The following is a 12,748-nucleotide window of genomic DNA, read 5'->3' as shown; positions in this document are numbered from 1 at the left end:
AAGTACATAATTTCACCTCCATAAAATGACCAGTTTTATTCATCTGTTATCAATAAACACTACTTTGTTAGTCTCTTTGATTGAACTGAAGTGTGTACGCTTCTTATCTCTTTTAGCCTTGAAACACCATGAAAGACCGAGAACTTAAACAACTTTCTGTAACTGACCAAATTGCAGGATTTAAAATCTTAGTTTGTAAACAGACTGACTTTGGCAACCTATCTTCCTCTCACAGTCCAGTGCACACTCTCCACATTTTTAAGAATGAGTCATCATGGTCAAACCACAGTTATAACTGTCCAGACTAATGTGCTGCCTCCTCATTACTACAACTTTGCTTGAATACATTTTTCACCTCAATATATACATTTTTTCACCAGTACCTTTTGGGTCGTATGTATTAAACAAAGATAAATAGGCGCAAACTGTACAGATGAATTGGAGGCTTTCCTTTCAGTACCAGACTGGTGGTGCATGAGATTAACGAAGGCCATGTTTCATCATAATACCATATTATAAAAATTCTTTGAAAAATTATACAATATTTGCTGATATAATAAAGTCTGATATAAAAATAATAACATTTCAAATTCGATTCATTTCAGGAGCCTGTGATCGATATCAGATGATATCGCTAAATATCCTGATTGTCTTTTTCTTGGCTTCATACCTCTGTCTGCCTGTAGCTAGGCAGCGAGCACTGTTTGAATGTTTAGGAAGGAGGTGGACATAATTAGTGACACAGACGTGCCATGGGAATTTAAAAATAAAGATGAGCTACAAGATAAGGCTGCCCCCTGAAAGTCAAACATTCGAATCACCAATCGGGGACCCCTCAGTCAACTGAGATTCTCTGTGTCGCGGAGTCTCTTTTTTTTTGTCAGTCAGTGTGCTGCTGCAGAGTAAGCTCTCCTACTTTGACTCTGCTCTTCAGTACGGGCAGCTTCTGATCAAGACCCAGAGTGAGTCTGAGTGAAATGGAGGCAGCTGCTTTGAGGAAGAGAGGCTTTTTCTTTGGTCAGCCTCCAAGAATCATCATCATCTGCCTTCTGTTTAGAAGTGCAGCTCACAGCAACTTCATACGATACAGTCTCAAGCTTTTATCTGTTGTTGGCAAAAATGTTGTTGCACATTTACAATCCTTTGTTAACGTAATTAGCACCCACTAGCTCAGAGGGCTGATTGTATTTGTTTACTATATTATGTGAGCATCACTGTCACCCTTAACGTCTTGCTGAACTACGTTCAAACTAAAAATCTGAATGTGGAAAAAAGGCACAAACAGTCAAATATTGATAGTGAATTGCCAAATCTGCTTTGACAGTAATTTTCTACAGAAATCAGCAATCTTCTCAACATGCTTCACATCCCTGTGTTTCCACACCTGGTAACGGTCATGTAAAACCACTCTCTACTTTTCTGTGAGCCATTCAGCAGATCCACTGAAGTGATTCAGGCCACCGCTACTGTAGTTCCTCAGGGAGGTGAGAGGGTTTCTCGTTAATTTCCCTGCCCAACTTTTCTCAGGCAGTCTGAGGAGATTAAAACACACCAACACAACTCTGCCTCGCTTACACCAAAGCCTGAAGTTACTGTAAGTGCACAAACGGTTTATCCAATGTAAGTAAATTTTTTTTCACTCACAGCTTATCCTAAACATCTGGCCCATTTCCATTACCTTCAGGCCCGAGTTCTTGCGCATGCGCAGGCGTCCCATCCACATATCGGTCAACAGCATCTGACTGCAGGTGTGAGCGATGAAGTCTCTGTGTTTTGCCGCTACCGCCAGCTGCAGGCAGGTGGCGTTGCTCCAGTTCTTCAGCTCATACGTCAGCAGCTTCATGGCCATCTGCTCGTCCTGTTTATAGGACTGGTCGAGGAGTTCCACTGCCAGCTGGCCAAACTCTCTGGGAAATTATATGCAGGACATATACGAGCACACTGAGACATGAACAGAGACAGTGACACTTTGTCCAAACATGTAAAAATGTAATTAAAGAATCACTGACCATCTGGCCAAATTCTAAAGGAGATTAGATTTGGATACAAACACTTGCATGCACGCAAGCACGCAAGCGTGCGCGCACACACACACACACACACACACACACACACACACACACACACACACACACACACAAACACACAAACACAACTTTGCGCAGAAAGCACCATCCCTTACGTCAATATTTTAATCCCTTTCCAGACAATAAAAACATGAGACAGTGCTCTGAAATCAAGTTTCACCCTAATTTCAGCCTCTAAAATGACTTTCCATTACTGAGACACACACATACACACTTATAAATACTCTGCACAGTATTGCACACTACACTGGAGAGCAATCTGTCCTGTGCAGCTTAATGTGTACAACAAGGCACTGACATCGCTGGGGTTTGGAAGATTTATAAAACAAGGGTTCACGATGCAGTGATACACAGCACGACACAGCTCCGCAGGGTTGTATAAATGGATGAACGAGGGGCCGTCCATATGACATACATAACGTCATGAAATTTACAGTAAAAGGTGAATATTCCAGCTGTATTTTGCTTGCAAGTGCCTTGAAAACGAAAAAGAAATCCCTACAGAAAGCAGACATTACTGTATGTATGTTCCTCACATTATACATTTCACAAGTTCGCACAAATGTCCCTTGTGTTTATACACACACACAAACACCATTAATGTAAAGATTACATGAAGATATCAAAATGTATGTGGTTAAATGAGCACTTCGAAGGAAGCCAGCTAAATTCTCTGTGGAAAGTAAATTCAAAATGTGCCAGCTCTAAGGCTGTTTTTTGAAACTGTGTGTAAATGTGTGTCTTAGTGTGAAGGGAGTTTTTGGTTGGTGTTGCTATGCTTCATTTGTAGTATCTAAAGCATTTCCCCCTAATTAACAGTCGTTTCCATAGCCAGCATCTTCATCTCTTGGTGATTACCTTCATCTTAAATGCATATCCTTAACTAACGGAGATGCATGTTGTCAGATTTCTATCTATGTCACTTACATCCCATGGGAGCCTGGAGTAGTCTGAAACAGGTCAGTTTGCAGAGAAGAAGGAGGATGGTGTGTTTGTGTGTGTATCTGCTGATAGGTGCTGAAGTGTGGAGGTAGCTTCTCCTCTCAACTCTGCATTAATTAGTGCAAAAATGTTTCAGTGTTCAGGACTACAAAATCACACTATACTGAAACGTATTTCATGTCACCCACCTGGAATTGTGGTTCAGCTCCTGGGAGATGTCATCCACCATGTCGTTCTCAGAGGCCTCGTGTGCCATGGCTTTACAAAGCTTACACGCTACTAAGGCTTTGGCCATGGCCTCTTCCCCATGTTGCCAAAAGAACAGCGCCATCTTCTGACGTTTCATAAGCACAGCCCACACCATCAGCTCGTGGAACGGAAAAGGGAAGTGGTTGATTTCAGGGTCGTCCAAATCAATGTCCACTTCCTCCTCTCGTTTGCGCGTCGTCTTCTGGCGGCCTCTGCGGATAGGCATGTCATCCTGGTGGAAATTCATACCAAGTTAGTGGGGATGGACAGAAAAGGAGTATGCTACTTAGAGGTACATATTTTTGGGTGACCTATTACGGATTATATTTATTACCAGGACAACACTGGAGTGGTCAAGTTGATGCTGAACCATTTTTAAATGTACTGATTCAAAGCTTGGGTTCTGAATTAAAAGAGAAACCCAGGAATCAGGATCATAGCCATGGCTCTATTTCCTAATGACTCTCCCTGTGTTTGTTCACATTAGACACTCGTCTAGAGGGGTCATATCAACCAGCGAGGATTTTCATAATGTAATTTCTGAAACTGCTCACACTTCACATGATGACAGCTAGTTGAATGCAGAAGCAAAATCAGACTTTGGAGGACACAGGTGGAAGGACAAAGTACTACACACAAGATATAGGCAGGTTCTCACTCCCAACTCGTCAAATACTGCTGCTTTTTCAGTGATGTCGAAGTTGACACCAATGCAAAGAGGCATCTGTCACGATGATATGATACACACATCAGTTTAAGACACAGAGGGCAAAAACTTGTCAAAAACGGTTGTATTGTCAACGATGTTTCGTCAGACAGCAATGTAAAGTGGCATCTTTGGTGGCAGCATGATATGCAGCAGGTGAGTCTGTTTTAGAGGCAGAGGGCAACAACCAGAACTGTCAAATACCTGCGCTTTGTCAGTGATGTCGCATCAGACACTGACACAAAAAGGCACCTTTATTGGCAGTATGATATGCAGCGAGCACATCCATTTTAGAGGCAGCGGACAACAGCCCAGCCTTTCATCGACGTCCAAAACAATCACATTTTCAGTGGATGTCGGAGTCAGACAGGGACGCACAAGGCTCCTTTCACAGTGGCATAATACACCCGGAGTGGCAGCAGTTTATAACGTCCCGCACAGCTACGGTAATACAAAGAGTTAGAAAATCCCTTTAGTGTGGGCAGGAGGGGAAGTGGGTGGGTCCAACAAACCCCGGACTTTCAAACGGGGGCTGGCTGTTTGCCTCCTGTGTGAATGTTAAGCCTAACCATTGATGGTTTGGTTTTTTTTGTGCTATTGTTATGCTATTGTTATAGGTTATTGCAATAACCTGAGGAAAAACATGCAACAATGAAGTGTTTCTATTTTGAAAAAGACTGTATGTTACAAGCAAACTGTATATTTCCTGTGAAAATACAAGTATATTTTGGAAAGGCACAATGCATGAAACAAGCGTTAATTGACACGCCATCCCGAAACATCTAAAACAGACAAAGGAGTGGATTGCGGGTCACATTTAGACATGAAGATCCACTGACAAAGCAATGGTATTTGAACAGTTGGGATGAGAATATGTTGAAATGCACATAACTGGTATGGTCTTTTACAATTTTCAATAAAATCTTTTCAAAGGATTTTATCTTTTACTCTCTTTTTTTAAGCTTCCTTTTCCTTTTGAGTGAAAAAATAACTCAGCCATGGGTGAGGTACTCCAGGTTGATTCCCTTTGTCTGGAGAGACTGATGCTGCCAGTTAGAGTATAAATGGCATGTCAGCAGAGCAGCATTGATCTCCAATAATTTCATATTTTAAGAGTTAAGGGCTACTGACAGTTGATCAATTCCAGAAATCTGAGAAATGACTCTCTGTGGTTCTACAAATGCTGTTTACGTTGAGACAGATTATCTGAATATAATAAAAGTGTAAAAACAAATTGCACAGTAATACTAGAAAGTGACACTACATTTAAAAAAGAGTAAGTTTGTGATTTTATAGATATTTAGAAATGATTGCAGCACCATAAATGTACGACCATGCTGCCATTCTGATACTGAATAATAAACTGGATTACAAAAAGACAGCAAGACATTAGGGTAAAGACTTTGACAAACACAAAGAGAGAACACACACTGACAGGGCGACAGATTTGAAACAGGCAGTACGTGTCCAAAGGAATGGACAGCCATGCACATTAGACATGAATACCTCTGAGGAAATTGTAGACACATGCTGTGATAAAAGCTTCATGATGTGAATAGTTTATGGTGTGTACACCATAGATACATGTGAGTACACAAACCATGTATTATGTAATCTGCTCTGGTCAGTTGTTACCTATTTAATTAAATGTAACTGAGCTGCTCTAACATGTATCATAAGTTATACATATTTATATTTTTGGAGTCCTTGAGCAAATCTGTAGTCATACATCTTTGTTGAGGTTTTTTTTTGTATTTTACAGATCTCTGAAAAATGTAAATTGAAAATAACTTTGTACAAGGTGGTGTAAAATGTATTAATAATGTTATCTCACAACGAGCCCTCAGCTGGCTTAAAAGTGTATACAAAATGCCAGCAAAGTAAATGAAACATGCCTCAAGGTCTTCCTTTCAAAGACTGCAAGGCACACGACACACACTTAACGACTAATTTTGCTGAAAAGGTTCTGCAGACTGACTGTACACTCAACACGTTATGAGGGAGAAGAGTGTGTTTTAAACGAGGGAGAGGAACAGTGAAGGAATGACTGAATAACAATCTCGATGAGATCAACACTCACCTCCATCCCCAGCAGTTTCAGGGCTTTGGGCTAGAAAAGCAACAAAAACATAAACAAGCAGAACAAGACCGTGTCGAATGTATTTTATAGAGTAATTTACTCTATAAGCACAACACAGCACAGACTGACAGACAGACTCGCTCACACAAGACCAGGAATATTCTTTAATGTGGTACATCGCTCACTTTAATGGTTTTCTTTAAAATGGCAACAATGAGGGATAGTAGTTTGTGCTGTTGTGACTGACAGTATACTATACATACAACTACAATGTCTTACATTTGTGTTTTTGCATGTATTAAAACAGAGTGTATTTGTGCATTTGGTACAGTACTGTGTGTCTGTATTAAAGCAGGGCATGTATGAATTATGCATTCATGAGCCATCATCTGAGTTGGTAAAAATAGCTCAGGTCTCCTGTGGGGATTTTGATATCTGCATCTATTTCAAGGCTTTGTTCTTAGTTAACATGTGTTTGTGTGTGCGTGCGTGCACATGATCGCACATTCATTTCATCTAGAAAATCACAGTTGAATTAGACCTGACTCTCTCACTCTCTCTGTCTCATTTTGCCTCTTTGCTCAGTCTCTGTCCCGTTTCTTTGCTTTCGCTTTATCTGCGTCTTTCCAGCTGCTTTGTTGCTGCCATGGCAGACATACAATGAGATAAACAGGCACATGAAGACCCACATACACACACTCGCAAACACACACGCTCAAACATACAAACACAAAGGTGCGCCATTCGAGCAGCAATATGGTGTTGCAGACACAGCTGTGTATACTTCTGTTCTCATCACACTTGTGGCAGTGTGTGAGGTATTGAGGCAGAATGAGAGAATTATACATCAGAACAACATGAACACAGACCATATAATATGCTGTTTGTGTGGTGTGAAACACATAATCACCAAACACTTCAGCTCATGAATTCAATGATCAGTTCCTCCACTTAGTTTGAAGGTGTGCTAATCAGTGAGATTAGTTTCTGTAGGGGTTTGGATGAAGTGTGTTGTGTATATTATTGGGGTTATGATGGCACATGATGAAGATCCACTGCTATAGATGGATGATTTGTTGCATCAAGCTACTAATAGCCTATGCCCACTTGATGTGGAATGGAGAATAACAGGACTGTCAAGTCTGACCTGCGCTGATGAACAGCATCCTTGATTGAAGGAGATCATGATTTGTGTGGATTTAATGAGGATACATTTCCTAACATCATATTTTTCAAAATGTGCCTTTTTAATGGATGTGGTGCACTTTAGGGCTGACAGGCTGAGATATGTAGATTAAAGCTGGGGTAGGCAGTTTTATTTTGCCTTCGCTGGGAAAAAAATCCAATAATAAATTTTAAGCATATTGTAATTCGTGGGCAGAATTCAAGCCACTACAGGCCCCAACTGAGGGTCTGTCAGAGCGACAGACTTGAGGTGGTGACCTAGCCAATTCTTGTCTCATTTGTGGTCTGTTAAACAGAGAGAGAGAGTGGGGCAAGGAGGGGCTGAGGGAATGTGCTGCATGCAGCTGCACAATAAAATAAGATAAAATCTATTAATGTATGGGAAACACTGGGTTACTGTATGAAGCATGTGCATATGCCCATATGCCCGTGGACGTCTGGTGGGAACTGTTTTAAAAAAAAGAGAAGGGAGAGCTGCAGGAGGAGGGTGTATTTTCAAATTCCACCCTTTTTTTTTTTTTTTGCCTTTCCCAGTTTTCTGCCTATCTCAGCTTTAATATTCAACATCAGTGCTGCATTATCTACCAGTTGCACCATGAAGAGAAACAATTCACACCTGCTGGTTGGGGCTTATAGATAAGCTAAGCAAAAGTAGCAGTGAGTTGATTTCCATTTATTCCTAGAGAAACTTGCCCCAATGTTTTCCAATTTCACTCAGTTTCCTGATATTTTATAAAACCCAATCATCTAAAAGGATCAGAATCCACCTGCAGTATTAAAAAACAATACACATTACGGTCTGTAGTTTACTCATTATTGCTCCAAACATCAAATATCACACTTGCTAAGATCTCATGTATTTCCTGCCCATTCAGTCATGACATTGTGTAAATGCTAATTTACTACTAGCATAAGCAAGGTGACGTCTGCCCTTGAGTACAGTTCCCTGATTAACATGTTATTATATAGCATAATTTGCCTATATCATTAATCTTGCCCTTATCAGAGCTAATTTGATCACAAGGCTCATTTCACTTATACTGGTCCTTTACTTAATGGCATTAAAAAATTCCACACATTAACACTGAAATGCATTAAATGGTGGGATAAGAATAATTTACTCACCCTCTTGGGTCCAAAGAGGTTGTGGTACAGAGTTCTGAATCTCTTCCTGGTGTAGTTACACCGATAGGCCCCGCCCATGAGGTATTCAATGACCAGTCCAATGTCGATGAGGCTGATGCGGTAGTCCGGAGGCAGGTTTCCCTAAAAAAACAGACAGTGTTAACAGGGCAACAACCCACGCCACCTGATTAATAAAGGAGGGTAAACAAGAGGGAAACAAGAGTACAGAACAAATCACACAGACATACACACTCACTTCACAAAATCCATATCAAAGTGTTTTTGGCTATGAAAGAAAACTTGATTATCTGATTCACCTTGAAGTAGATCCAACTGAACCCTGGATATTCTCGCTTGGAAAGAACACACAATGTCAGTGAGCAAGAGCAGGGGAAATAAGATACACAGAAACTCTCAGGCAAGATCTCTCTTCCAGCCTCTTTAATGAATTGTTATCTCAACCAGACTGTGGTTCAGTTTATGTTTTTGTATTGTGTATTCTTTAAAACTATGTGTTTTGAATCTAAAAATCTGGAGTTATTCCTCTGATCTTGTAATCGGCTGCACCAAAAACTGGTTATAGTTTCAGTTGTGATATTATTGGGGAAAGCTGTCGAGAACATGAATCTTTAAAGCCCTGAGCTGTAACGCCTCTTACGGTGGAGTAGAAAATGAGAAGAGAATGGAAACTCAGGTGCATAAAGAGAATGTAAAGTCTGAGGACAATTGCAAAGGATGTAAGAAATTGAATGATTTGTCATAATTTGCATTTAGGGAAATAATGAGATCTTCTCAGTGAGGTTCAATGCAGTCTTGAAGAGAGGAAAAGAAAGAGAAAGTGGTAATGTCTCATTAGCCTGGAAGAGAGGGGCAATAGCATGGAAAGACAGACAGACAGACAGCTATTAACGCTGGAGGCTAGAATCATTATTGAAACAGAAGTCCTTTCACGTGAGGACGATAACTATATCAACACCCGCTGCTCCTCCTCATGCCCTCAACATCAACCTTACATCCCGAAGTCATTATCCTGACCCCCACTGTTCCTTTGAGATGCACCAATTACCTTACATATCTTTACACCATCCTCGATTTCCGCTCCTCTCCGATCAGATGTGGGATCCTAGAAATCCTCTCCGTCCCACTCATCCCTATCCTGTCCACATAACCAACGATCCAGTTTCCTTGGTGGTAAAGCCTGGCAAACCCCCGTGGGTCATCTGACATGCTTTGAAGTGAAGAGAGCCATAGATACTGCTTGTCTTTTCATTCGTCCGCGGTTCAAAGAGAGCACACAAAGCTTCACCTCCTCATCCTACTGATATATATAGTTCAAAAGCACCAGTCTGCGGTCAGCCAAGTACTTTTAATTCCCTGTGGAAGTGAAGCTCAAGCTAATAACTGTTTGTTTACACCTTGTGTGAATACACTGTGAGAGCTTATCGAGCGCTGCAGTTTTTAATTCTGCAGTGTAGTTAGTGAACTTTGAGTCCTGGTTGACTTACTAATGGGGATGCAGCTCTCCTGAAAATGTCTCTACACCATTACCGTGACATTAATGGCAACCAGTTTAACAGCTGAACAACCAGTTCAGCAAATATCTCCTCACGGTTCGCTACCTGTCTGATGCTTGTGCACTGAAAAAAAAAAAAAACGTGTCTTGAAGCAAGCAATCAACCTTTTACCAACTGCTCTCCTTCCACCTCCTAGTTCACCACAAACAAAGAGACACTGTGACAGCAATGAAACCCTCATGACATCAGAGAGGAGCACTTACAAAACGGTATACTTAAAACATGGTTCCCCGCACATCATCCAACAACATGCAGTCAAATCAGGTGCTTCAAACCTTACAGATGGAGACTTCCCAAGATAGAAGAAAAGACTAGGTCACACTGATCAATCTAATAGTACAAATAGACTAACATTACAACACCCCTGTGTCTTCATCAGAGTCAAAGAGACTCTGACACTGACCTTTTTTGACTCTGATGACGACATAGTGGCACTGGAACGTAATACCCGGGGCGCACTGCCTACTTGAGCAGTGTGTGACAGTTACCTCGCTAAACTGCTGCAGCTTGCATGCAGGAGGTGTTCACAGACTGTTGCAAAATGCAGCACTGCCTGCTGCTATAACTACTGTATTTCCACAGTTTAAGGCCAGTACTCCACTCATTTATGGAGTTGTGCAAACCACCGCATTGTCAACAACACGGTCCTGCAAATATTTCACGATAAAAAGCTTTGTGTTAACAACTGAGGGGATTTTGTCAACAGAAACATTGTCAGAGGGGTTTTATTTATATTCTAAAGGGAAAAGAGAAGTGTTTAATTGAAAATAAATAGTGACATTTTTTCATGTCTGTGACAGATATAAAAATTTAAACTGTACTAAAAGGCTGTATTATGCCGCTTTGGTAGTAAAAATACATTTTCACGGTCTATTTTTTGCTGAAAACCCTGCCATCACACAGAAAAAAATGGATGAGACACCCATTCTCTACATGTGCTGCAGAAGAGCAGCATGATGCTGTCGTGGGCAGTGTGGCTGCCCTAACCTGTTTATGCAGGCAGGGAAAAAAATTACAAGCAGTTCAGGGCGTGTCTAGAGAGTGGCCTGGGGTGGCACGGACCACCCCCGAAATCTGACTGGCCACCCCAGGAGCTATTCCATCATCGCTGGCTATTTGCCAAGTCAGTTTGAACTGTTTTGACAAACAAATTGAATTTTTGTCTATGAGTGCAATTCAGTCTTGAACCTGAGAGGCAGCAACGTGCCAGAGTAGTATGTAGCCTGCCAAAAAGCCACAAAGGAGGGTGAGATCTGTTTGATTTAGAGCGGAGCCGCAGAGCAGAGTTTTATATTTCATTTTCGTGCTCCTCACTTAGGCATTGTGGGCCCGGCTTTAGTCTGTGTGCACTATTAAAGGCTGTAAATTGATCAGTGTGGTTAAGTCCTTTCTTCTTTCTTGAAGAGGTAAATTTGTTTGGGTGTTGAGCTCAAAAATCAACAATCCCTCTCTCCAGAAATGCTGACTCCATCTTTAAGTCTGTGTTCTCATCCTCTGCAAGTTAAATAGTGAGCTGATGACCTACAACTACAAATTAGCCATCATTCTGGCCCATTTCTGCTTTCAATCCACACAGAAAGCTAAGAAGTAAAACCATCTGTTACATTCGGATTTTCTCCTAACCTTTCCTGAAATCTGAGACATAAGGTGTGTTGCTACCAACCTGTGGCCATTTACTCTGTAGGAAAACCAATTTCTGCGTCGGCAGCTGTAGTCCACAAGCCAATCTCTGTGTTTCTCTGTTTTCTGACTCAGATTTCCCACAATCTAATGAATGAACTAGATAAAACCTGAGAGCGACCTTCATCGGCACCTTACAGCTGTTTTTAGCCCAACATCTGTATCTGGATCACAATAAAACCTGCCAACAGTATGACCACACAATCCACAGGGAAGAATAAGAGAGAAAGAAAACAGCGATGACATGGTGATTCAACCCGAGGGATGGCAGTTAAATCTAATTAGCATCATACTATGATACAACAGCGACACAAAAACACCCAGCTACACTATGGCAATCACACACAGCTCTGCAAAAAGAAGATGAGGATGTTTTGCCATGCACTACAATGTGTGTTTTGCATGTGTGTGAGGTGAGGAATTAAACTGCATATTCTCTCTGCAGCAACTTAAGATCAGAGTTGTGTTTAAAGACCGAGAGGAGGTAAAGGAGGAGTGATTACAACATCAGGCCTTTTCAGCCATTCCCAGAGGAGCATGCGGCATTACTGTAATCAGTAACACTTTAATTAATGAACACCTCTCAATGCTAATGGTGGTGTTGCTGACCTCTCAATCATCTCACTACAGTGGGATCACTACTAATTGGCATGCAGACATGTGCTGAATGTAAATTTTAGGTTGCTGCCTTTCTATTGCAGTTATCAGCAATGTGCTGCAAGAGATATGCAGCAAAAAACACTGCATTGTGTTTAACTTTTTAATGGTTTAGTGCAGCCAAAAGCTATACTGAAAGAGAGAAATCCACAATTTCATCATCCTAAACATGTATATAATACAGTCCTGATGCAGAAAAAAATCTGTGTTATGTAAGGTAATGTGCAATTTCACTGTCCAAAGAATCAGATGATAAAGAGCATGCAAAATCGTGTGGTAAGAACACAAATAAAAACAGAAAATAATAAACTGTGTGTCTACTGAGTTCTTCTTTCTCAGCCTCGCAGCAGTTCCACTGCGGCCTCAGTTTGCTCAAACTCAAGTTCTGTGGATAAAGCAGTGTTTAATACATGTAGTGTTTGTTTACCATGGTAGTGTGTGCCTCAGAGAAAGAACAGAGTAA

General features: G+C 41.1%; 1 protein-coding gene across 1 annotated transcript in view; it reads right to left on the bottom strand.

The window, feature by feature from the left end:
• The window catches only part of trpm3 (transient receptor potential cation channel, subfamily M, member 3), a 159,550-nt gene that overhangs the window by 19,272 nt on the left and 127,530 nt on the right, over positions 1 to 12,748 (bottom strand). The window contains exons 13-16 of the mRNA XM_042487953.1: positions 8,375 to 8,515; positions 6,065 to 6,094; positions 3,218 to 3,510; positions 1,679 to 1,907 (exon numbers count right to left, since the gene is read on the bottom strand). Coding sequence (XP_042343887.1) covers positions 1,679 to 1,907; positions 3,218 to 3,510; positions 6,065 to 6,094; positions 8,375 to 8,515 — 693 coding nt within the window. The remainder of the gene's footprint in view (positions 1 to 1,678; positions 1,908 to 3,217; positions 3,511 to 6,064; positions 6,095 to 8,374; positions 8,516 to 12,748) is intronic.

Source organism: Plectropomus leopardus, chromosome 6, assembly GCF_008729295.1.
Source record: "Plectropomus leopardus isolate mb chromosome 6, YSFRI_Pleo_2.0, whole genome shotgun sequence".
NCBI lineage: Eukaryota > Metazoa > Chordata > Actinopteri > Perciformes > Serranidae > Plectropomus > Plectropomus leopardus.
Note: the sequence above shows the minus strand (reverse complement) of the source record. Positions and strands in the feature narration are given on the sequence as shown.